The 26395-nt window shown below is 47.4% G+C and overlaps 1 protein-coding gene across 1 annotated transcript; it reads left to right on the forward strand.

Moving 5' to 3' along the window:
- Window positions 1–682: 682 nt before the first annotated feature.
- LOC120936341 (ornithine decarboxylase 1-like) lies at window positions 683–25977 on the forward strand. The gene is made up of 10 exons (XM_040348597.1): window positions 683–843; window positions 963–1254; window positions 1349–1522; window positions 1615–1787; window positions 5453–5587; window positions 7986–8151; window positions 12590–12752; window positions 12860–12972; window positions 25446–25660; window positions 25749–25977. The coding sequence occupies exons 2-10, from the start codon at window positions 1168–1170 to the stop codon at window positions 25870–25872; spliced, it is 1350 nt and encodes a 449-aa protein (XP_040204531.1). The 5' UTR covers window positions 683–843; window positions 963–1167; the 3' UTR covers window positions 25873–25977.
- The last annotated feature ends 418 nt before the right edge of the window (window positions 25978–26395 follow it).

Genomic DNA, 26395 nt, shown 5'->3' on the forward strand with positions numbered 1-26395 from the left:
TTTAAACTTCTCCACAACTTTATCCCTGACCTATCTGATGTGTTCCTTAGCCTTTGTGATGCTGTTTGTTCACTAAGGTTCTCTAACAAACCTCTGAGGGCTTCACAGAACAGCTGTATTTATCCTGAGAATAAATTGCACACAGGTGGACTATTTACTATTTAGGTGACTACTGAAGGCAATTGGTTCCACTAGATTTTGATTAGAGTTATCAGAGTAAAGGGGGCTGAATACAAATGCATGACACACTTTTCAGATATTTATTTGTAAAAAAAATTGAAAACCATTTATCATTTTCCTTCCACTTCACAATTATGTACCACTTTGTGCTGATCTATCACATACAATCCCAATAAAATACATTTACGATTTTGGTTGTAACATGACAAAATGTCAAGGGGTGTGAATACCTTTTCAAGGCACTGTATACAGGTTCATTGGGTTGGTATTCCTTGGTGTATTGTATGTTTGCATTTTTGTACTTGCCATTTATGGTGCCATTTAATAAACCACGTTTTGTTTTCTTTCAGTAATTACCGGTAGTCTGGTCATCTCTGCACAGATATAAATCTGTCACATTTTCTTATGTTTTTTTTTACAGGATACCAGCACCCGGTATCCTGACAGACAGCATTCCGGTGTACACCCATGTTAGAACATCAGAGAAATTTCAGTTACATCCAATCACTTTCGTTAGAAAGTTACCATTGTGCTCTGGACCAATTATACATTCCTCATGATGGTCAATGGGAGTAGCTGGCTTAAATACCTGGAGGCCAGACACCTGTAGAGAGCACTCACAGAAAGAGGGAGATATTAAGAAGTGTTCACCTCCTAGGATTGGTAATATAAGATATATTTTTTCCTGGTTGAAATAGATTTGGTTTCTGCTGCATATTATGACATGCTGTTTCTTGCAATGTTGATGGAATTTATTGCATTTTGGTGGCTTTATCATGCAGAACACCATCAGCCCAGCAACAAAGAACAATAGCTATTTTGTTGGAAGTACATCTTGTGCTATCAGAGGGGCTTCTTTTTCATCAAACAACCACCTTGGGAGCAAAGCTGAGGCCCTCTTTGCATGAAACACCATCTCTTCCATGCCTGTCTTCTCTTTTACAGTTTGTGGCATTCTTCATTAATTGGGCTTGTGACTCCGATAGAATGAATAGCTTTGACTTTAGCTTCCTTGAGGAAGGATTCACTGCCCGGGACATCCTGGAACAGAAAATCAATGAAGTTTCCTTGTCTGTAAGTATCTCAAGTAATGTTTTATAGAGGCTTGGTTGCAGATGTAATGACTGTTGAAATGTCTAACCTTAGTAAATTTCTTGCATTTTTCCAGGATGACAAGGAGGCTTTTTATGTAGCTGATCTTGGTGACATTGTAAAGAAACATATTCGGTGGCTTAAAGCACTTCCACGTGTAACTCCATTTTATGCCGTTAAATGTAACGACGGCAAAGCCATTGTGAAGACAATAGCCAATTTGGGGGCAGGATTTGATTGTGCCAGCAAGGTGTGTAATAGAACACGAGCCAAGAGAAAAATCTATCTACAGTTTTCTTTTATAAATGCCATATGTGTTCTAATGTTTCCATTTCTCCTCAGGCTGAAGTTAAGATTATCCAGAACATTGGTGTCCAACCAGAGAGAATCATTTATGCCAACCCATGTAAACAAATTTCAGAGATAAAATACGCAGCAAGCTGTGGTGTTGAGAAGATGACATTTGATAGCGAAGGGGAACTAATGAAAGTGGCCAAGAATCACCCCAATGCCAAGTAAGGAACTAAATGATATAAATGCTTTAACCACTTAAGACCCGGACCATTATGCAGGTAAAGGACCTGGCCCCTTTTTGCGATTCGGCACAGCGTCGCTTTAACTGACAATTGCGCGGTCGTGCGACGTGGCTCCCAAACAAAATTGGCTCCTTTCCCCCCTCCCCACAAATAGAGCTTTCTTTTGGTGGTATTTGATCACCTCTGCGGTTTTAATTTTTTGCGCTATAAACAAAAATAAAGGCCTGGATTCACAGTCAGCTTACGCCGACGTATCTATTGATACGCCGCGTAAGTTCTAGGATGCGCCATCGTATCTATGCGCCGTATTCAGGAAACAAGATACGCCTGAATTTTGGCTTAATACGACTGACGCAAGTCTCCTACGCCGTCGTATCTTGGGTGCATATTTACGCTGGTCACGAACGTACTTGCGTCCATCGCAGTAAGCTACGCTGTTTACGTAAGGCGTACGTCCGGCGTAAAGTTATCCCACCTAAAGCAGGGGTAAGTCAGGCACTCATGTCAAACTCAGATATTGGAAGCTGGTTACGACACTTTACTCACGCCTTCAGTCAGCGGGGGTTAAACCCTTCCTAATTGCTCAGCGGAAATGGGGGGTGGATATTCCGGGGCTGTCCGAGGAGGGGTAGGAGGAGGCCTCGGAGGTTTGCTTACTTGATCTTATTGGGTCCAATGATCAGTATGTTCAATTTAAATTTATCCACCAGTTACACTATACTCCTGCCAGGTTGGCCCGTATGGGTCTGGTTTCCAGTGCTTCCTGTCCTAGGTGTGACTCCACCGAGGCCGACTACTTACACATGTTTTGGTCATGCCCTGCTGTAGCATCGTATTGGAAGGACCTGTTTTCTTTTTTAGGGACACTCTACACTTCCCTCTTCCCCTCACCCCGGAGGCTGGATTGTTGGGTGTGCTCAATGACTCTATACCTACAACTCATGCTCGGACTCTGATACGAATAGTTTTGTTCTATGCTAGGAAACTGATATTGTTACAGTGGAAGAGTGAGTCCGCCCCGGACATTCAAATGTTGTATCGTATGGTGAATAAGGTTTTACCCATATTTAAGTGCATATATAAAGGCAGGGCCTGTCCCAAAAAGTTTAACAAGATCTGGCAACCCTGGCTGGATATTGCAGACTCTTTCTGGAAGGATACCCCACTCTCTCAGCCATAAAGGGTTATGGGCGGGGAGGTTCTGGGTGCTCTGGTGATCGTCGGGGGGGGTGGGATGTGGACGGTCTGGGTGTCAGGGGGGGGGGGTTGGTAGAAGGTCCGGATGGATGCTTGAGTGTGCGTGAGTGAGTCGAGGGTTTTGTTCTGTACCTATCGGGTAGCTCCACTTGCGTTGGGTATCTATGGTAGGTGGCCATGTTTGGTCCACGTGGGTTACCCTGGAGCAACTGTTGTTCTTGTTCCTCCGTTGAGGGACCGGGTACTTATTCTAAGGGAGGGAAGTACTGTTGAATGATATGAGCTGGTTGAATTCTGCGCCATTCTATGCCAATGTTGTACCGTTTAATGTGCCTTTTCTTTTTGATGACTGTAATTGCAGAAAACGAATAAACAAAGTTTAAAAAAAAAAAAAAGCAGGGGTAAGTCATGTTAAGGTATGGGCCGCGGGAACAGTGTCGTATTTTACGTCGTTTACGTAAGTCGTACGTGAACGGGGCTGGGCGTAGGTTACGTTCACTTCGTACGCATTGAGCCGTCGTATCTTAGGGAGGATACGCGACGTGATTCTGAGCATGCGCGCGCATGCGCCGTTCGTACAGCCATTCATTTACATGCGGTCACGATTCATTTTAATACAACACGCCCACTACCTGCCTACTTTGAATTAGGTGGGCTTACGCCGGCCTATTTACGTTACGCTGGCGTAAATATGGGAGCAAGTGCTTTGTGAATACTCAGCTTGCCTCTCAATGTTACGTCGGCGTAGCGCATATGAGATGCGCTATGCCCGCTTAACGATACGCCAAGCTACCTAAATCTGGCCCAATGTGACAATTTTGAAAAAATTCTATATTTTTTAATTTTTGCTATAATAAATATCCCCAAAAAATATATATATAAAAAAAAAAAAAAAAATCCTCAGTTTAGGCCGATACGTATTCTTACCTATTTTTGGTAAAAAAAATCGCAATAAGCGTTTATTGATTGGTTTGCGCAAAAGTTATAGCGTTTACAAAATAGTGGATAGTTTTATGGCATATTTATTAATATATATTTTTTACTAGCAATGGGAGCGATTAGTGATTTTTTTCATGACTCCGACATTATGGCGGACACATCAGACACTTTTGACACATTTTTGGGACCATTGTCATTTTCACAGCGAAAATTGCTATAAAAATGCACTGATTACTGTGAAAATTACACTGGCAGTGAAGGGGTTAACCAGGAGGGGGCACTGTAGGGGTTAAGTGTGCCCTAAGGGAGTGTTCTTACTGTGGGGGGGTGTGGCTGTGCGTGTGACGTCACTGATCGTCGTTCCCTAACACAGGGAACAGACGATCAGTGACAGCCACACTAGGAAGAATGGGGAAAGGTTTGTTTACACTTACCTCTCCTCGTTCTTCAGCTCTGTGACCCAATTGCGGGACACCGGCGGTGATCGGGTCCCACAAAATAGGGGATAGATTTATGACATTTTTATTATTTTTTTTTTTACTACTAATGGCGGCGATCAGCGATTTTTTTCGTGACTGCGACATTATGGTGGACACATCGGACAATTTTGACACATTTTTGGGACCATTGTTATTTTCACAGCAAACAATGCTATAAAAATGCATTGTTTACTGTGAAAATTACAATTGCAGTTTAGGAGTTTACCACTAGGGGGCGCTGTAGGGGTTATGTGTGACCTCATATGTTTTTCTAACTGTAGGGGGGCGGGGCTGGATGTGTGATGTCATTGATCGTGTTTCCCTATATCAGGGAACACAGATCAATGAAGCTGCCACTGTGAAGAACGGGGAAGGTGTGTTTACACACACCTCTCCCCTTTCTTCAGCTCCTGTGACCGATCGTGGGACACCGGCGGCGATCGGGTCCCGCGGCCACAAAGTTTTGGACCGGGTCTCGGGCGCGCGCCCGCGACCCACGGCTGGGCACTTAGAGGACGTACAGGTACGTGCCTGTGCCCAGCCGTGCCATTCTGCCAACGTATATCTGCAGGAGGCGGTCCTTAAGTGGTTAAGTGGTTAAAAAACATTCTGTATATACCTGTGTAGCGGGTGGTTGCTATGAGTTACTACATCCACACATTTTAGTCTGCTACCAGACATCCATTAGACACACTCCTTTAGTCAATGAACAGTCTTTTGTTTGTTTTTGTTATATTATTAGGGTTTTGAACTTGGTTGGAGAAGGGACATGGGATGCCCATAGAAACAATTAATATTTTTTTGGGGAATATCAATGTATACACTTATTTAGCACAGTCTAATCTCCTGTGGTATGCTAGAGCTGTTATGTTGGCAAATGGCTGGAGAAATACTACTAAATTCCTGAAAAAATTATGCTGTACCATAAGTAAATTTTTATTTGGATCAAAAGCCTAAAAGTAGGATGTTTAACAGTTTTTCTGTGGGTATAATGGAAGAAGAAAAGTTCTCTGCCTTTTTATTTTGCAGGCTTGTTTTGCGAATAGCCGCAGACGACTCCAAGGCTGTATGTAAGCTCAGTATGAAGTTTGGTGCCACTCTTAAAACAAGCAGGTTGCTTCTGGAGCGTGCTAAAGAATTGAACATTGATGTCATTGGCGTAAGGTATGGATGTTATAGAAAGTCCTACTTTCATTTAACCACACACAGATAAAAAAACTTAAGCTGTTAATATAAAATGTTAAGGTCTGATAATACTTTAGGACATTTTATGGAGAAGGAAGGAATAAATATATGTATTTGCCCATGGTGTAATAGTTGAAAGCTCTCGGGAGTGATGGTGTGTAATTATTTACATGTTGTCTGGATCAACACATTCTGTTTGCTGCATAGCTAATAGCTTTTTTTCCAATAAGATTAGGCAGTTTTACAAAATCATTGTTTAAGATGTACAGATGGATCTGGAGTATTAAGAGTTCAAAGTCTTATGACAGGGGTACTGAATTTAAATTCAGTGGTCTGATCAGTATCATTTTCTTCCTGCAGGGTTACGAATCTCATTTTTGTTCTATCGCTCAGATCCTAAACCTCACAGTCCCTCCCCCCCTTTACAAGACAGCCCCCTTTGCATCAGTGACCTCAGTACCTCTTTCACATCACAGACCCTCCCCCTTCTCACATCACAGCCCCCAATTGCAACCACAGATGAGCCCCCTCACGCCCTTCTTTACATCACATCCCCTTTTACATCGGTGCCCTCAGCCCCCTCTTTCACATCACAGATCCCCATCCTTACATAACAGCCCCCCCCTTCACATCACTGCCTCACATCACAGCCCCCCCTTCACATCACAGATCCCCATCCTTATGTAGCACTACCCCCGAAGGAGCCACTGATTTGTTGTTGGGATCGGCGTATTAAGTTACCTTAGTTCTTTCTAGGGGTGCAGTTGGAGAACAGAGTATTGAGCGAATGTCCAGACGAGGAATAGAGGTTTTCCAATGCTTTATTTCCAGACCAACACAGCCAGCATCAACATCAAATAGGAAGAAAAGGTTGATGAAGGAAGAGGAAGAACTGTGCGGTATCAGGCCTGGATAAGAACCGAGCAATCCTGCTCTCAGTAGTATCAAATTTGCAGTTTGTCGCCCCCGGACAGACTCCTGTCACGAGCCTGGCAGCCGAAGTGTCACTTTAGATTGCTGGGAGGAACAGACCTCTCTCACAGATCTGGCTCTAGGGCCTCTGCCACAGGCCTATTACTTGAATGAGCTAAATGGACGAATTGAGCGAATCCTCCCAGTAGGTTTTAGCATCGGTCACTGGATGACAGCAAAGCGTACCTGTCAGCATTCCGGTCACCAGATCCCCGATTGGTTCGTTCAAGCCCTGTTGGACAACCTGCCTCCGGGTTCTCCTCAAGCCGACCCCCTAATCGAACGGCATCCAGCCTGGGATCCTCTCAATAGTCACTGGGGCCCCTCTCGGCAACATAGAGCTCCGCGTAGCCTGGAAGGCCATCGCCGGGGTCCGTTGGATGCGCGCACCCTGAAGGTGGATGCCGCACCTGGAACCCGAGGGAAGAACCAATAAAAAATGGCGTCTGCCACAGATGTACTCTCCCCCAGCATGCTCCGCGAGGGAAAACTCCTCCGATTGACTGCTGGAGAAAATTGCTCTGCCAGAACCCCTCTAGCGCCACCTGTCGCCCAGGAGTGGAAACAACACCCCTGGAGCGCAGGCTGACCTACAGGACATTTCTGGAATGACAGCAGCCCAAATTTGACAAATTGTGAATGGGAGCAAGAATAACTCTCCCATTGCCCACTAACTTTAGTGTAGTGCCCATACTGGAAGTAAGGGGGCGCTACACATACATAACAGCCCCCCTTCACATCACTGCCTCACATCACAGCCCCCCCTTCACATCACAGCTGCCTTTGCAATCACAGCCCTCCTTCTCGCATTACAATTCCTCTTGCAATCACAACTCCCCCTCCATGTATCACAGGCCCCCCCCTCTCACATCACAGACTGCCCACAAACACATTCCCCCTTAAAATCACAGCCCCCCATTAAATCACAGTTCCCAGTGCAGTTACAGCTCTTACCCTTCAGTCCTACCCTAAACAAAACAGGGCACAGGGTGGAAGGCATAGCAGGGTGGACTCCTCTTCCGTATGTACTTGTCTACCTGCTGTCACCACTCCTGCTATTAAACATGCAGCAGAGCAGATGGCGGGAGATAAGGAAGGTCTGCACTGTGGATGGAAGTTGCCCAACTCTTCTTGCTAATAAGCGAGTGATTGGTTGATAGGTGTGTTTAGCTTCCTAGAAACCACTCACCCACTTGTTAGTATATCTTCTGTATATCTTCCCTGCTGCAATTTTAACAGCGGCGGGGGCAAGCGGGTAAGGAATAGGATACACAGGAGAGGAGTCCACTAAGGCTGCCAAGTGGTACAGCAGAGGTCCTGACAGGACTGTCACTCGATCCATGTCTGGACCACGATCCACCATTTAGCAAAATTTTGTCTTATGATATCCCTTTTCTTTATTTAGCTTCCATGTTGGCAGTGGCAGCAGAGATCCACAAACCTTTGTACAAGCTATATCTGATGCTCGCTGTGTCTTTGATATGGGGGCCGAACTTGGTTTCAACATGCACCTACTTGACATTGGTGGCGGCTTCCCTGGATCCAAGAATTCCATGCTTAAATTTGAAGAGGTAAAAATGCTCTTTATTGTGATTATTAGCTAGGGGTAACATGGACTGATATTAATATTAATGATGGCTAAGTATATGTTTGAAACTTTGAAACTTCTAACAGATTACAGGTGTAGCACTACCCCCGAAGGAGCTGCTGATTAATTTGGGTGGCATGTTATCTCTGTGACTCCGCCGTCTAGGGGAGTTGATGACGGCCGTAGTAATAGAATGTCCATGCAGCAGGTGTTTTTTTCTTGTGCTTTTATTTACCCAACAAGGTAATAACAATAAAACTTTCAGGTGAAGGGTAAAGAGGCAGTAGGAGAAGAAACAGCAGATTCAGGCATAACGATACGGAAACGGTCCTGTTTCCAACAACACTTTGTTTTCGTCACCACTCCCGCCAGAGTGGGTTTAGTGTACCTGGACAGGCCTTTCTCACTGACCTGGCAGCCAGGGTATCACTCGGGACCTTGAGGGAAGAAAGTCTCTGCCACAGACACTCCCTAGAATTTAGATCACAGAGACAATTCTCCTCAATAGACTTTGTGCCTGGATCTCCTTCAGGTAGTTTGTAGTTAGGTACCGACTGACAGGTGACTAACGTCCAGCCTTTCAGTGTCCGCTTACCTTGATCCCCGATAGATTTTTGAGGCCCTATTGGATTGCCAGCCTCTCTTGGCTCTCCTCAGGCAGACTCCCCATCGAACAGCTTCCTCTCAAAGGGACAACGCTTGGGATCTTCTCAGGATTGGGGACCCAGTCGATCACTGGGGCCCTGCCACAACTTAGACATTCCGAACCAACGTGGTCCCGGAACCAGGAGCACCGCGTGGCACGCGCACCCCGGCCTGGTAGGCCATTATGCCGGGGGCCGTGATGTGGTCACCTCAAAGGTGGGTGCCACACCGGAAGAAGACCCCGCCTCAATGGTGTCTGTTCCAGAAGTACCCTCTCCCAGCATGCCCAGCGAGAGAACACTCCCTCCTGATTGGCTGCTGGTAAGAGGCACCCAAGCCTTGAATCCACTTGTGCCACCTGTCGCCCCGGTGTGGGATAACACCCCAGCAACAACAGAATGAGCCCACAGTACAGCCAAGCCGAAACAGAGACCCCTTTTAGAATTGAAATTGAAATCGGAGTCACTTACACTCTGATTATCCCTTAAATTTAAGACAATCACCGGTACTTGGAAGTAACCCGGCGCTACACAGGGTTTGCTAAAGTAATTAAAGTCTACATAGATATGAACCATCTTCTTTTTTTGTTCCATATATGTTGTAATTCTGTGGTCTGCGCTATTACCTAACCTCAAGTGCAAAAGGAAGAACTGTGTAGTCATTCACCTGAATCCTTGGGGACTAAGCTTTTAGTAACACTTTATGGTGTTTCCTTATTAAACTCAAAGCATAAGCACATTGGGAACACCTAAAGTTCAAAAGTTAGGCGCAAAAACTGCTAAACCACAGGATTTCATCTTTTATGCTTGTGATTTGGTATAAAAGTCATAAATTTGGTGTAATTGGAAATATAATCCACTCCAATATTAGGAAAGCATGTGAGCTGGAGTGAGCAGTCTATTTTGTGCCATCGAGTAGACTGCCTCCTACCTCCCTGCCTAGCTTAGGGTTGTAATGAACACAGAATATTTTGCCTTGATGGACCTTAAAGTTGCAACCTTTTATAATATGTAAGTTTTATTCATGTTGAAGAAAATGCTTCTATATCAATATAGTTATACAGTGATACCTCGGTTCACGAACTTAATTTGTGAACTGACTCTGGTCGCGAACCGAATTGGTCGTGAACCGAGGCACATTTTCCCATAGGGTTCAATGTAAATCCGGTTAATCCGTGCTGACCTTTTTTTGGGGGTTTTTGAAGCACAAAAATATGAAACAAATTACAATACACATTAGTACAGTATAGTAATGTATAAAGAGAGGACACTAACCTTGCTTGAGATGACTTCTGGCATGGAGGAAGGCAGGTGGGAGGCAGTTATTGTTTGGAGGGAGAGTCCCCCTCCATAAGGACATCAGGGGGATCTCCTTCAGGGGTTTCCTCTCTCCTTTGTCTCCTAGCTGCAGGCTCAGTTTTTCTGAAAAATCTGTCCAATGTCACTTGTCTCTTCCTGCGCTGCATAACCCTCCGGAAATGAGAGACCACATTATCATTCATGAGATTTAACACTCTGTTCACGACAGTTATGTTGGGGTGGTGCTTTTCAAAAAAAGCACTTTCTTCTTTCCACTATGCTTCTTGGGAGCCATATTGGGCGTCCAGTGAACTGTACAATACAGCAAGGACAGTACTGTAGTACAGTACAGTACTGTACAGTAGGTGAACCCGATTTTGTGTCAATCTCGCTCTCTTTCTCGGCGAGATTGAGCACCTACGAGCCCCATCGCGGGAGCCAGCGCCGAGCTGGCTTGCCGCGATGGAGACAGAGCCGTCATAGAAGCGACGGGAGATCCGACTTGGATTCCCGCCAATTCTACACGTGTGCGGCGTTTGTTATGAATCCTGAGGGGGAAGTCCCCGCCGGATTTTAAATAAAAATCCGGCATGGGTCCCCCCCTCAGGAGCATACCGGGCCCTTAGGTCTGTTATGGGTTGTAAGGAGAGCCCCCTACGCCGAAAAAAACGGCGTAGGGGGTCCCCCTACGATCCATACCAGACCCGTATCCAAAGCACGCTACCCGGCCAGCCAGGAAGGGAGTGGGGACGAGCGAGCGCCCCCCCCTCCTGAGCCGTACCAGGCTGCATGCCCTCAACATGGGGGGGTTGGGTGCTCTGGGGCAGGGGGGCGCACTGCGGCCCCCCCACCTCAGAGCACCCTGTCCCCATGTTGATGAGGACAGGGCCCCTTCCCGACAACCCTGGCCGTTGGTTGTCGGGGTATGCGGGCGGGAGGCTTATCGGAATCTGGGAGCCCCCTTTAATAAGGGGGCCCCCAGATACCGGCCCCCCACCCTAAGTGAATGAGTATGGGGTACATCGTACCCCTACCCATTCACCTGCAAGAAAAGTGGTAAAAACACAAATAAACCACACAGTGTATTAAAATATTTTATTAGTCTGCTCCGGAGGCCGCCCCCTGTCTTCTTTATTAGCTCTTTTACCAGGGGGGGCTTCTTCTTTGACGTCTTCGGGTGGGTGGGGGCCGCCGTCTGGTTCTCTTCCACCGCCGGGGGGGGGGGTGGCTTTTAAAAAAGCCCCCACCCCCCCCGGCGGGTTTCCTCCGGCGTCTTCGGCGGGGCTCTTCTTCTTCCGCTATCCCGACGGGTCTTCTCCGCTATCCGGGGGGTCTCGCCGCTCTCCGCTGTTGACTCGTCGCACCCCGGTTCTTCGTCTCGCAGTCCGGTCCCTTCTTCCGTGCTGTACGTCTTCTTCCGTGCTGTGAGTTCTTCTTCCGCACTGTGACGTCATGTTCTTCACTTCTCTTCTTCTCCCGATCTTGACACGCCGGTCCTCCTCGCTGAAATGACGGATGCGCGCCTTGCATCGGACCTATATAGGCCTCACAGTCCCATCATGCTCTGTACCTACCCATGTGATACCTACCCACGTGCTAAATGTGGCACCGGATGGGGGAAGGAGTAACCACTTTCAGACGGGAAGATTTTCCCCCTTAATGACTAGGCCATTTTTATGCAATACGGCACTGTGTCGCTTTAAATGACAATTGGGTGCGACACTGTAACCAAACAAAATTGACGTCCCTTTTTCTCTCACAAATAGAGCTTTCTTTTGGTGGTATTTGATCACCTCTGCAGTTTTTATTTTTGGCACTATAAACGGAAAAAGAGCAAAAATGTTGAAAAAAAAACAAAACAATATTTTTTACTTTTTGCTATAATATCAGTTTAGGCCAATATGTATTCTTCTACATATTTTTGGTAAAATAATAAAATCGCTGTAAGCGTATATTGATTGGTTTGCGCAAACGTTATAGCGTATAGGGAATAGATTTATGGCTTTTTTGTTATTATCTTTTTTACTAGTAATGCGATTATAAGTGGGATTGCGACATTGCAGCAGACAGATCGTACACTTTTGACACATTTTTGGGACCATTGACAAATTTATACAGCGATCAGTGCTATACAAATTCACTGATTACTGTGTAAATGTTACTGGCAGGAAAAGGGGTTAACACTAGGGGGCGATTAAGGGGTTAAATGTGTTCCCTGGGAGGTGTTTATAACTGTGGGGGATGGAACTGATTGGAGGATGAGATATATTGCTGTTCCTAATCACTAGGAAAAGACTATCTCTCTCACTCCTCCCTTGTCAGAATGGGGATCTGTCTGTTAACATTGACAGATCCCCGCTCTGGCTCTCTTTCCTGCGATCTCGGGTGGCCAGGGGAAACATACACCCACTGGGACTTTTTTTACCTTAATGCAGGGGATGTATAAACGCAGTGCTCATTTTATTTATTTATCTTTAGGTGACATCAGTGATAAATCCAGCTTTGGATAAATATTTCCCTGCTAGCTCGGGTGTACAAATTATTGCAGAGCCTGGGAGATACTATGTGGCATCCGCATTTAAACTGGCTGTCAATATTATCGCCAAGAAAGTCACGCTGACTGAACAGATGGGCTATGATGGTATGTAGTGCACATTGATACAACTTGCTGGTGTCATCCTGAGCATGCTTTAAGTCTTACTTGCCGTCTCCCACACTCATGTTAACAGATACATTTTTTTTTCTTAGATGAAGATGATGCTTCCAAAAAAACGCTCATGTACTATGTAAATGATGGCATCCATGGCTCCTTCAACTTAATCTCAAGGTCGAAGATGGAAATGTGCATAGTCAGAAAAAAGGTATGCTAATAGAAGTGTAGCACCCCCCTGACTCCCTGGCATCAGGGACAGCTGACATTTCACCTCAAGGTGCTGATTCTTCGGCATAATGAGTGTGGACAGTTGCAGAAAAGATGGACGCTAGTCACTTTTTGAATGAACAAAAGTGAGTTTATTGCTCACATCAATAAAATATAAAGAGGGTTAGGGCACAAATAACACTAGGACAGTAGGTAAATAGATCAGCAGACTCAGAAAACAAAACAGCCAGCAATGCAGAACAAGGGCCTTGGCTCCACACCCAATGTTTTGTACCTACGTAGCAACAGCTGTCTCCTATAGCAACAAAAACTCAACACCATGCAGGTTTTCATTGGATGAGTCCCTCTTGACCAGGGCCGGACTGGCCTACCGGGATACCGGAAAATATCCCTGTAGGCTACATTTGGTGGGCACTGCACAGGTAGGCTGCATTAGGTGGGCTGCATTTGGTGGGCACTGCCCTGGTATTCTGCATTTGGTGGAACTGATAAGGCTGCATTTGGTGGGCACTAATAAGGCTGCATTTGATGGGCACTGGTAGGTTGCATTTGATGGGCACTGGTAGGTTGCATTTGATGGGCACTGGTATGTTGCATTTGATGGGCACTGATGAGGCATCATCAGTGCTGCCAAGCCAGTCTGGGGGGGGGGGGTCACTGATGTAATGGGGGAGTGAATACAATAATGTAAGGGGGTACTGATATAAAGGGAGGGGTTCCCCCTTAAATCAGTAACCCCTCCCCTTACCTTAGTGTATGCTTTCTGAGGAAAGTGGTCTCTGGTCACCAGAGCCCCCACATTCCCAGAGTCCCTGGGGTCCCCCTTAATGAATGCTACACTTTTTTACCACTTTTAACTGGATTTTTATCGTATATATCTCCATATGTGCTTTCATATCTGTCTTATCTATATATGATACACTTCAAATGTGCTTTAAAATGTATGGTTTTCCCTTTTATGAATAAGAAAATGACATAATGATGTTGGGCTGGTATAATAATGCTATGGGGCTGGTATGACATTATTTCCAGGGCTGATTTTTATTCCCAGTCCGGCCCTGCTCTTGACACTTTCCCAGTCTCTACACAGTCCCCAGGTCATGATGAGTAACTTCTGTTACTTCATCTCAGAACTCCATCCGTTTCCTCTTGCCTCCAGGCAACAAGAGGCTCTTGCTATCTGGCAGAACCTCTCCCATGCCCCCAGGCAGTAAATGGCTCTCTGGCAGAACCTCTCCCATGCCCCCAGGCAGCAAACAGACTCTCTCTGGCAGAGCTTTGAGCACATGACCAGACTTTAGACTCTGGGCCTCACCCAACTGAGCTGTTCCTCACACATCCACTCTAGAACAAGGTCTGGGTGGGAGGACTTCGATCACCTGACTTCCTCCAAATATATACTCTCTCCCAGCATGTTCAGTGGCCTGAGCCAGACGCCATTAGTATGGATCTTCTTCGAAATGCGGCACCCACCTTTAGGGTGACTGCGCATCACAGCGCCCCGGCGTAATGGCCTTCCAGGTGGTGTTCCTGGTTCCGGGACCATGTTGGTCCGGAACATTTGAGCTGTGGCAGGAAGCCCAGTGGTCGACTGGGTTCCCAATCCTGAAGATCCCAAGCGGGATAGCTGTTTGGTGGGGAGTCCATCTGAGGAGAGCCAATGAGAGGCTGGTGATCCAATAGGGTCTAGACAAACCACCAGGGATCAAGGTATACAGACACTGAGAGACTGGTCACCTCTGTCGGTACCTGAAAATTATCTGAAGGAGTTCCAGACGCAATTCTATCAAGGAGGATCATCTCCGTAATCACAATCAAAGAGAGGGCCTGTGGCAGAGGCTTTTCCCTGAGTCCATTTCAGGAGGGTCTGTGGCAGAGACTTTTCCTACAAGTTCGAGCGGTACTCTGGCTGCCAGGTCAGTGAGAGTAGGCCTGTCTGGGTACGCTATACCCACTCTGGCTAGAGTGGCGAAGAATACAAAGTATTGTTGGGAGCAGGACTGTTTGCCTATTGTTGCGCCTGAGTCTGCTATTTCTTCTTCTACTTCACCTCTACTCTTCATTAGGGATGAGCCGAACATACCCGGGTTCGGTTCGCACCAGAACGTTCGAACAGACCGCGGGTTCGCGCGAACATTTAGAACCCCATTGAAGTCTATGGGACTCGAACGTTCGAATTCAAAAACGATCATTTTAAAGACCAATATTCAATTTAACGTTGGAAAACGTCTTTCAGAACCCGGGTCTTGCCCCAGGGAACATGTATCAATGGAACAAAAATATTTTAAAAACGGCCGTTTTTCCGGAGCAGCGATTTTAATGATGTTTAAAGTGAAAAAAAAGAAAGAAAAATTCCTTCAAATATCACACCTGCTGTGTGTCTATAGTAGTGGCACGTGTTTAGAAATGTCCCTGCACAACATGAAATTATTATAAGAACAAAGTAATTTAATACTGCTTGCGCACGTGCTGTGTGGGAACAATATCTCGATTATTTTAGGGGTGGTGGGGGGGGGGGGGGCATTATTTTTTTGGGAAAGCAAAATTGTAGAAAAAAGGGCACCCCTCAAACATACTGTAATTGTAGCGCAACAAAGAGCCACGTGCAAAGTATTGCATCAAAAATTGTTATTAGACGCCCCTGTTACACAGGGGCAGAAAAATTAGGCCTTAGGCCACGTGCAAAGTATTGCATCAAAAATTGTTATCAGACGCCCCTGTTACACAGAGGCAGAAAAATTTGTCCGTAGGCACAACACAACACTGCAACCCCTCCCAATATCTGTAATTGGAGCGCAACAAGGAGCCACGTGCAAAGTATTGCATCAAAAATTATTAGGCGCCCCTGTTAAACAGGGGCAGAAAAATTAGGCCTTAGGCACAGGTGGCGGAGCACAGAAAAACAAAAATTTCTTACTAGCTATCAGCAAGAAAAGTGAGAAGGAGAAGGATATTCCATCAGCAGCATAACAGGACAGTCACTCAGCAATCTCAAAGGGATCTGACATTTCAACAAAAAATTCTTATTCAGTAACATCAGGATCAGGTGCTTGGTAGCTGGTCTTGATCCAAGCCTGATTCATTTTGATGAAGGTCAGTCGATCAACAGAGTCTGTGGAGAGGCGCACCCTGTGATCGGTCACAAAGCCTCCAGCAGCACTGAATGTGCGTTCTGAAAGAACACTGGATGCAGGGCAAGCCAGTAGCTCAATTGCGTACTGTGCAAGCTCTGGCCAGTGATCCATCCTCAAGACCCAGTAAGCCAGAGGATTTTCCGTGGGGAAGGTGTCCAAGTCGGATCTTGCCGCTAGGTATTCACGGACCATGTAAACCAGACGCTGGCGATGGTTGCTGGAACCGGTCAGACCTTGGGGCTGCGGACTAAAAAATTGTTTGAACGCATCGGTCAGACGCCCACCTTCTCCACCGCTCCTTCTCTGACTCACCGAAGCCTCAGCAAGACGTTGTCCAGGGCCAGGTTTTGTTAATCCCCCCCCCCGGTTCTGGGAACGCATTGCACAGACCCTTCTGCAAGGCCTCCCGCAGAAGTTTCATCTTCTGCTCCCTCTGCGATGGCAACATAAGGTCCGCTACCTTACTCTTGTAACGTGGATCAAGGAGAGTTGCCAGCCAGTAATGATCCCTCTCCTTGATAGCACATACACGAGGATCCTTACGCAAGCTTTGCAGGATCAGGGAGGCCATGCAGCGTAGGTTTGCAGAGGCATTCGGGGCACAGTCCTCTGGGTCACTGAGGACGACAGGATCGGCAGCCACCTCATCCCAGCCACGTAAAAGTCCACGTGTTCCTTGGGACTGTAAATGATCCCTTGAAGACTGCTGCTGTTGATGCTGAGTGCTAGGCTCCACCTCCATGCTGCTGATACAATCCTCCTCCTCCTCCTCCTCATCCTCCTCCTCCTCCTCATCCTCCTCCTCCTCTTCCTGTGTTCTAGGTGGGCAAGCAGGAACAGTGTCTGGATAAAGGGGGCCTTGAGAGGTAAGGAAGTCCTCCTCTTCCTCCCTCTGTTCTGCCTCAAGGGCCCTGTCCATTATTCCACGTAGGGTGTGCTCCAACATGTGAATAAGTGGGACAGTCTCACTGATGCATGCACTGTCACTGCTCACCATCCTTGTGGCCTCCTCAAATGGTGACAGGACAGTGCATGCATCCCTGATCAAGGCCCACTGGTGTGGTGAAAAAAAACCAAGCTCCCCTGAGCCAGTTCTGCTGCCATATTGGCACAGGTACTCATTGATGGCCCTCTGCTGCGTGTGCAGCCGCTGCAGCATGGCCAACGTAGAGTTCCATCTGGTGGGCATGTCACAGATTAGGCGGTTCTTGGGCAGGTTGTATTCCCTCTGGAGGTCTGCCAGCCGAGCAGTGGCATTATATGACCTCCGGAAATGCACACAGACTTTCCTGGCCTGCCTCAGGACATCCTGTAAGCCAGGGTACCTGCCCAAGAACCGCTGCACCACCAAATTGAGAACATGCGCAAAACAGGGCACATGGGTGAGTTTTCCCTGTCGCAGGGCAGAGAGGAGGTTGGTGCCATTATCGCTGACCACCATTCCAGGCTTCAGCTGGCGTGGCATCAACCACCTCTGAGCCTGCCCCTGCAGAGCTGAAAGAACCTCTTCCCCAGTGTGGCTCCTGTCTCCCAAGCACACCAGCTCTAGCACCGCATGGCATCTCTTGGCCTGCATTCCTGCATAGCCCGTCGTACGCCTACGGAGCACGGCTGGTTCTGAGCAAACATCACCACAGGAAGAGGCCAAAGAGGAAGAAGAGGAGGGGGTGGAGGAGAGAGGTGTGTCACAAGCAGTAGTAGTGTTTTGGAGGCGTGGTGGCAGAACAACCTCCAAAACTACTGTACCTTGCCCTGCGTCCTTCCCAGCTGCCAGCAGAGTCACCCAATGGGCCGTAAAAGACAGGTAACGTCCCTGTCCATGCCTGCTGGACCATGAGTCAGCGGTAAGATGCACCTTACCACTGACCGCCCTGTCCAGCGAGGCATGGACATTGCCTTCCACATGGCGGTAGAGAGCCGGAATCGCCTTCCGTGAGAAAGTGGCGTTTGGGTACTTGCCACTGAGGTACTGCACATTCCACAAACTCACGGAAGGGGGCAGAATCTACCAACTGAAAAGGTAGCAGTTGAAGTGCTAGCAATTTTGCTAAGCTAGCATTCAACCGCTGGGCATGTGGATGGCTGGGAGCGTACTTCTTTCGGCGCTGCAGCAGCTGGGGCAGGTAAATTTGTCTGGTACTATCAGAAGATTGCCCGCATGTACTACCACTACTACGTTGTGACACACCTATTTCTACACCTTCGGTGCAGGCTTCAGAGAGGACTGGGGGTCTAGTGGAGTTGGAGGTCACAGAAGGGCAAGGGGAGGTCCGCTTTGGTCTTTGGTGTGGGTCTTTCTGGTATGCCTGCCAACAAGCTGCATGGCAGGTCGACATATGTCTGGACAAGCATGTGGTGCCCAAGCGGGTGATGTTTTGGCCACGCGAGATACGCTTCAGACATATGTTGCAAACAGCAAAGGTACGATCTGATGGACAGGTTTCAAAAAAGGCCCACACCAAAGAACTTTTGCTGTACCGTTGAGACACAGCAGCGCCAGGTAATGCAGTTGGTGTGCTGCCCTTAAGCTGACCCTTGGAGGGCATCCTGCCTCTTTGGAGATGTGCCTGTGCCTCGTCCTCCTCCTCCTCCTCTTCCTCCTCCTCTCTCCTATCAGGCACCCAGGAAGAGTCAATGACCTCATCATCCCCTCCCTCCTCATCATCACTGGCGAAAACCTGGCAGTATGCTCCAGCTGGGGGAACATCACTCCCAGATTGTTGTCCCTCTCGGCCACCCCCTCTCCCTGGGCTCACATCAATGCCTTCCTCTATCAGTGTTCCGTCATCAGAGTCTTCAAAACGCTGCGCATCTTCATGTAGCATGTACCCAACACTGTGTTGAAACAGTTCGGGGGACTCCTCAGGAGGACATGGTGGGACTAGGGAAGGATTGTGTGATGCCATTGTGCAGAGGGTAGAGGACGCCTTGGCAGCTGCATTGCCAGACAAACTATGATCAGTCTGTGTGAGAGAGGATGAGGAGGATGAGGACGGCTTGGTCATCCACTCAACTAATTTCTCTGCATGTTAGGATGAAGGAAAAAAGCTGGGACAGCCGCACTCCAAAAAAACTCCTCCTTTAATTAAAAATCACAAAATACATGCCACAGCAAAAAACAGCACAACAAAAGAAAAGCTGACGTTTCGCACTATGCCTTAGTGCTTCTTCATAGCCACGGCCACGTGCTGAAGAGGATGCACCACATCCACCACCAGCGTTACCTCTAGATGCAGAGCCTGCTTGCCCTCGTGACTCTCTGCCTCTCTTTGTCCTTCCAGCCATATTTATGCGTTCAGGTGCTATGTAACAAAACAGACGCAGTCACACCAACTGCTTTCAGGTGTTAGTAAACTCCACACAAGCAGTAAGAGCGACTGCGTTCAGGTGCTATGTAACAAAATAGTCGGAGTCAACCAACTGCGTTCAGGTGGTATTAAACAGCAACCGCACAGTAAGAGCAACTTCGCTCAAGTGTTATGTAACAAAATAGTCGCAGTCACACCAACTGCGTTCAGGTGGTATTAAACAGCAACCGCACAGTAAGAGCGATTGCGCTCAAGTGCTATGTAACAAAATAGTCACAGTCACACCAACTGCGTTCAGGTGGTATTAAACAGCAACCCCACAGTAAGAGCGACGTCGCTCAAGTGGTATGTAACAAAATAGTCGCAGTTACACCAACTGCGTTCAGGTGGTATTAAACAGCAACCCCACAGTAAGAGCGACTGCGCTCAAATGCTATTTAACAGCACACACGCAGTGACACCAACTGCCTTCAGGTGGTATTAAACAGCAACCGCACAGTAATAGCGACTGCGCTCAAATGCTATTTAGCAGCACACACGCAGTGACACCAACTGCGTTCAGGTGGTATTAAACAGCAACCGCACAGTAATAGCGACTGCGCTCAAATGCTATTTAACAGCACACACGCAGTGACACCAACTGCGTTTAGTTGCTATTAAACAGCACACGCAGTAAGAATGTCTGCGTTTCTGTGCAATTCAATAGCCCAGTTGCATTAACAGCGACTGCGTTTCTGTGCAAATAAATTGCACACGTGCAGTAACAGGTAATGCGTGTGTGTGTGCAATTAACTAGCACACGTTAAATAACACGAAGTACTATGTTTAAGCTAATCCCTAATGCAGGCAATACAACACGTTAGAGCGCTGCATGAAGAACAATCTGACAGACAGATAATAATAGCAGATCTAGCTGAGCTATACAGTTTATAAATATATTGACAACTCCTAGGGATGTGAATATATTCTCTACAAACTGTAGATTTAACTATACTGACTAGCCTTCCTACTCTATCTATCTATCTATCTATCTATCTGGTAGAAAATACACTGTGTCTCTATCTCTCTATCTCTAACTGTCTGTCTGACTTGCTTTCTTTAACCAAGCCGGAACACACTACACAAGGCCGCTGTGCAGGCTGCCTTTTATAGTGTGGGGCGTGTACTAATCCCCCTGAGCCATGATTGGCCAAAGCCACCCTGGCTTTGGCCAATTATGGCTCTTTGTTTTTTGCGCGCTGTGATTGGCCAAGCATGCGGGACATACAGCATGCTTGGCCAATCATCAGCGCTCAACGCCGCAGTGAATTATGGGACGTTTTGCGTCATTCGAATTTGGCGCGAACGACCCGTTTTGTTCGAGTTTCGACGAACGATCAAACGACCGATGTTCGAGTCGAACATACGTTCGAATCGAACGCGAAGCTCATCCCTACTCTTCATCACAAGTTTTAATGTTTTTACCCGGCTGGGTAATAAAGAGCACAGAAAAAGACACCTGTCGTGGACATTCCGTTACTGCTATATGCACCATACACCCCTAGGCCGGCAGAAGAGCCATGAGGTAACATGCCACCCAAAACCAACCAGCAGCTCCTTCGGGGGTAGTGCTACAATCACAAAGACTACAAATTAGCCAGGTTAGTTACCACCCAGCACAGCTAAATTTACCAGTAGCTCCTGTTTAAGACAAGGGTGATACAGAAGGAAAACCCATTGCCCAAATGGGAGATCTAGAAATATTGTCTCACTTCATGGTCTCCTATGTTATGAGGGTTTGTGGTCTTAACAGGCAGCAGCTCCTAGGCTTCTGGCAGCCTCTTACTCATGACTTAACATTGCGGATGGGAGTGCAGAGTGTTGCAACGGCAATAACTCACACAGCCAGTTGAAGTAGAAAACGTATATTTAAGTAAGGCAGCAAGAGTTCACAATACCCTGATGGGACAGCTACCCAGCCGAGCACTCTCACAGTTTCCAATAATGTGAAGAAGCAGGTTCCAGCCGAACCAACAGCATCTGTTTAGAAGGGACAGAAGGTGGCCTGGCTGTTTCGCGCCTAATCAGGAAGGTATCCAGAGAGATGTGACCTTACACTTTACCTCCTCATCAAGTACCTTTCCCTACTGCTGATACTGTACATAACAGACAGTGTTCCTCTCACTTCTCTACCCTCCCAGAGAGTCACACGGGCGGCCTGCATCAAATTGAATCACTACACCAGTGATTTAGGAAGCCATAGAGGAACCCTGTTCTCCATGACTTCATCTCCCTCTGAATTGCCTCTGTGGCTGAGCATCACCTGCAGTAGAAACAGTAGACTGCACCTGCCTACACTCAACATGAAAACACAGTAGCACTGATAACATAATGGAGTATATTTAAGTAGAGAAATAAATTTAAAACAACATGGTCCGAATATCTTGCAGGGAGTTGCCCGTGATTAGACTGCAAAGGGCGCTGGTTCTCTTGAGTTTCAGTCGCTTGGCAAATTTTTTTCTGCAGGTAGTGGCTCAGGGGCCACAATTGTCAAGGGGTCAGACATGTCCTCTGCTGGCCCCAAGGTTGCATCTTCAGACATATCAGTACAGTCGGTTATACTGGATGGGCTTGATGGGTCTCCTAGGCTTCCAGTACCAGAGTTGTTAGTCTTGGAGTCAGTGGAGGCCTGAAGCTCAGTACAAGGGGAGGCAGGAACCATGGAGTTGGAGCTTCATACAATCGGGGGAAGATCCGTGGCATCAAACGACTCCCGGTCATCGGTAGGCTTCTTGGGGCAGTCACTGCCCAGCACACAAGGTCTCACCATGTTTTGATGCAGTCTCTTTTTCACGGGGTCGGGCCCCTCTGAGACTAGGTCATAGACCTGGGTAGGTGGAAAAGGCTTCCCCACTACCAGGTACAGGATGTCCTCCCACCTGAGCTCCATCTTACTTCCTCTGGTTTTCTTGGTGTTCTTTACCAACACTCGGTCCCCTGGATCGCAATGGCTCAAAGAATCAAAAGCCATCTCTTTGTACTTGTCCAATACCTACCGCTTGGCTTTTTGCATCAGCTTCCCTATGCTCCTGTACCCAAGAGTTGTGTGTTCTGGGCTGGAGGTGCTCCGGGATTCCCATCAGGAAGTCCACAGACATTCAGCCATATCGCCCACGCCCAAACATTAGGAAAAAGGGAGTGTGCCGGTGGACGGTGTTATAGGTCCACGCCATGGCCTCTACATGTTGGTGCCACCAATCCTGGTGACTCAGCTGAAGAATCTGCAGCATTCCCAGAAAGGCCCGTTTTGTAGTGCGTTTTGCATTTTTAAACCAGCGTTTTTTTCTCTCTCTTTAAACGCACTGTAAAAACACTGGGCTAGATTCAGGTAGGGGCGCGCATAGTTACGGCGGCGCAGCGTATCGTATTTACGCTATGCCGCCGTAAGTTAGCGAGGCAAGTGCTGTATTCACAAAGCACTTGCCTCCTAAGTTACGGCGGCGTAGCGTTAATGGGGCCGGCGTAAGCGCGCGTAATTCAAATGAGGATGAGGGGGCGTGTTTTATGTTAATTCTTGGTGACTCGACGTGGAATTTCCCAGTGTGCATTGCTCCAAAGTTTGCCGCAAGGACGTCATTGGTTTCGACGTGAACGTAAATTACGTCCAGCCCCAATCACGGACGAGTTACGCAAACGACGTAAATTTTTCAAATTTTTACGCGGGAACGACGGCCATACTTAACATTGCGTGCGCCTCCTAATAGCAGGAGTAACCTTACGCCGAAAAGGCCTAACGTAAAAAAATAGCGCCGGGCGTACGTAATTTTGTGAATCAGCATATCTAGGTCATTTGCATATTCTACGCCGAAAACGACGGAAGCGCCACCTAGGGGCCAGCGTAAATATGCATCCTAAGATACGACGGTGTAAGAGACTTACGCCAGTCGCATCTTAGGCTAATGTCAGCGTATCTTGCTTTCTGAATACAGAAAGAAGATACGCCAGCGCAGATTTGAATTTACGCGGCGTATCTATAGATACGCCAGCGTAAATTCTCTCTGAATCTAGCCCACTGTATATAGCTGGTTGCTAAGGGGGGCTGGGAAGCTGGCCTCCGCACCCTTCACAACCGATGAGTCATCTGCTGTCGGCAGGCTTCCCCGCTGAGAGTTGAATTAAAAAAAAAATATTAATATTAAATTAAAAGCATGATCCCATCATCACCCAGAGCAGTCATCTCTCAGAGCCGTCATCTTTCAGTGTTGTCTTCTTCTTGTGCTGTCTTCTCCCACTAAGCTGTCTTCTTCCTCGCTGCTGTCTTCCTTCGTTGTAATGTTCCCGCTGTCTGGCACCTCTTATATAGCCATGGGCCGTGGCCATCCACTGACTTCGCCTGGAGAGAGCCCGCCCCTTGTGACGTCATGTTGAGGGCATGCGGCCCGGTGTGGTTCAAAAGGGGGGGCGCTCGCTCCATTTTGTAAAAAAATCCATACTAGACCCATAAGACCTGGGGGGAACCCGACGCTTTTTATTTTGCGTTTTTTTTTTTTGCTGCCAATCTTTTCTCTTTTTTTTACATACAGCTTTCTGCAGGGGAACCAGGCTGACATCTGATGACTCATCAGTTGTTAAGACGTGGCGGCTTTATTCCGGGCTCCCTCCTTAGCAACCAGCTATATAGAGTGTTTTAAGTGGGAAAAAAAATGCAAAAATGCAAAACACATCAAAAATCTCATCACAAACACAACATTTGCATTTCTGGTCTATTGCATGCAAAACGTGGAAAAAGTCCCCGCCCCTTTCCAAAAACACACCAGATGTGAACCTATACCATAGAAAACCATGTTAAATGGACTGTAATGTGTTTCTTCAAACTGCAAAACGCACAAAAAAATGCATAGCTGTAAAACTAGGCTAGCGACAGAGTTCAGCCATAAAGACTTGGCCCCTGTGACGTACTCTGAAAATTTTTCAGTGACAGCTCAGACCAGGATGAGCAACTTGCGCTTAAAAGAACTAGTTGTGTGGGTTCTTTTCTTCTCAGTGAGCGAAGGCTTCTACTGGCATAGGCAATTACCCTCTCTTGGCCAACCTGCACTTGGGCCAGGACAGCCCCCAGACCCTAAAGGCTACCTCTGTGTATCTCTAGAATGTCTGGGTGTAGTTAGCGTAGACCAATAACGGGGCTGAGGTCAGTCTTTGCTTAAATGTTTCAAAAGCTTGCTGTTGTGGTTCTTGCCATTGGGCTTGAGTGGAATACGATAATCTGCCCTTCTATTGGATGCTGTGCCCATGCAGCAACTGGGTAAGTGGGGGCAGCTATCTGGGTGAGTTTTGGGATGAATCACCAGTAATTCCCCCCCCCCAGACCCAGGAAGTCGTTTTGGGGGGGAGCCTGGATGACATCTCTCCATTAGGTGCTGGGGATGTTGCTGAGGCCAAAGAGCACTGGGTGGAACTAGAACAGACCCAGGGGTGAAATGGAGACCATTGGTCAGGTTCAGGGTAAAGAAGAACCTAGCTTGACCAAGGGCCATTAGGGACTCCTCAACCCAAGGAAGGGGAAAACATCCCTGTGGGTGCAGGCGTTGAGTTTAAGATAGTCTACACAGAACTGCAGCCTGCCTTTCTTACGCACCAGTACAACAGGAGCAGCTCATGAACTGGTGGCTTTCCTGGATTACTCTACCTTGTAGCAAATCGTGGAGTAGTCTTTAACCTCTTGGCACAAAGCTGGGGAATGTGGAGGTACCACTCCCGGATGGGCAGTGTGTCCCCTGTATGAATAGGGTGGTCAATGGCTTTAGTAAATCCATAATCCTCAGGGCTGGTGGCTAACACCAATACGTTGTTTTTTTTAAACAGCTTATGAAGCAGTCTCTATTGAGGTCATCTGTAGTAGAGACAGTAGACTGCACCTGCATACAACCCTTTAGTCGAGGTAAATGTAAAACTAAACATGGTAGAGTAAATAAGATTTGATATTCAGATTCCTGCATAAACCCAGAGATCTCTCCTTTTTTTTATTGCAGAAATCCAAATCAGATGAGAGACTCTATTCTAGCAGCATTTGGGGACCAACTTGTGATGGGCAGGATTGCATTATTGAACAATGTGACCTACCAGAGCTGCATGTTGGGGACTGGATACTGTTTGAGAACATGGGTGCCTACACCATGGTTGCATCGTCTGCATTCAATGGATTTCAGCGACCAACTCTCTATTACGTTATGTCAAGAGCACACTGGTAAGAAAAGTCACTCTCCAAAGAGACTATTCGAGGAAAGCTGGCATGGGAGTATAAATTTGAAAATGTATTTTTTTTTCCCTCATAGGAAATTCATGCCTACTCTCCAAGAACATGGTATTATTCCTGAGGTGCCGGAGCTGAGTGATGTCCATGTTTCCTGTGTCGCAAAGAATAGAATTGAGCTGAATTCCATTGCTTGTGTTGTGTAGTTGTCATTGTCCAGTGTATTTAAAAACAGTTGTATTGCCCACTTGGTGATTTTTTTACCTACAGGTAAGCCTATATTAAGGCTTACCTTTAGGTAAAATGAAAACCTTGCACACACACCTCACAGAATGTGAGTCACATCAGGGCCGATCCTAGATGGGGTGCAGTTCACCCAGGCGCCACAGAGGTGGGGGCGCTCAAGCGCCAGAGTGCTCCCCTCCCTCCTCCTCCCCCTTGTTGATGTCTCTCTCGCAGCTCACAGCCGCCGCGTTTCCCAGGTCCGTCCTGGTCCCCCCCCCCAGCAAGCCGTGTGGGGGGGGGGGCTGCCTGCCTACCTGTAAGGCCGGGTACTCACGACCAAACATGTATGGTGAAAGCGGTCCGTCGGACCGTTTTCACCATACATGTCTGCCAGAGGGCTTCTGTACGATGGTTGTACACACCATCGTACAGAAGTCCGCGCGTAAACAATACGCGGGGCGTGTCCGCGGTGTCGCCGCGTCGATGACGCGGTGTCGCCGCGAC

The sequence above is a fragment of the Rana temporaria genome, chromosome 4, assembly GCF_905171775.1.
Source record: "Rana temporaria chromosome 4, aRanTem1.1, whole genome shotgun sequence".
In the NCBI taxonomy this organism is placed as follows: Eukaryota; Metazoa; Chordata; class Amphibia; order Anura; family Ranidae; genus Rana; species Rana temporaria.

What these genes read in the sequence shown, in the direction of transcription:
- LOC120936341 (XM_040348597.1), top strand. Translation starts at nt 1,168, where the DNA reads ATGAATAGCTTTGACTTTAGCTTCCTTGAGGAAGGATTCACTGCCCGG. An exon ending in GATTTGATTGTGCCAGCAAG is followed by an intron (nt 1,523 to 1,614) that starts GTGTGTAATAGA and finishes ATTTCTCCTCAG; the next exon opens with GCTGAAGTTAAGATTATCCA. An exon ending in GTTATGTCAAGAGCACACTG is followed by an intron (nt 25,661 to 25,748) that starts GTAAGAAAAGTC and finishes TTTCCCTCATAG; the next exon opens with GAAATTCATGCCTACTCTCC.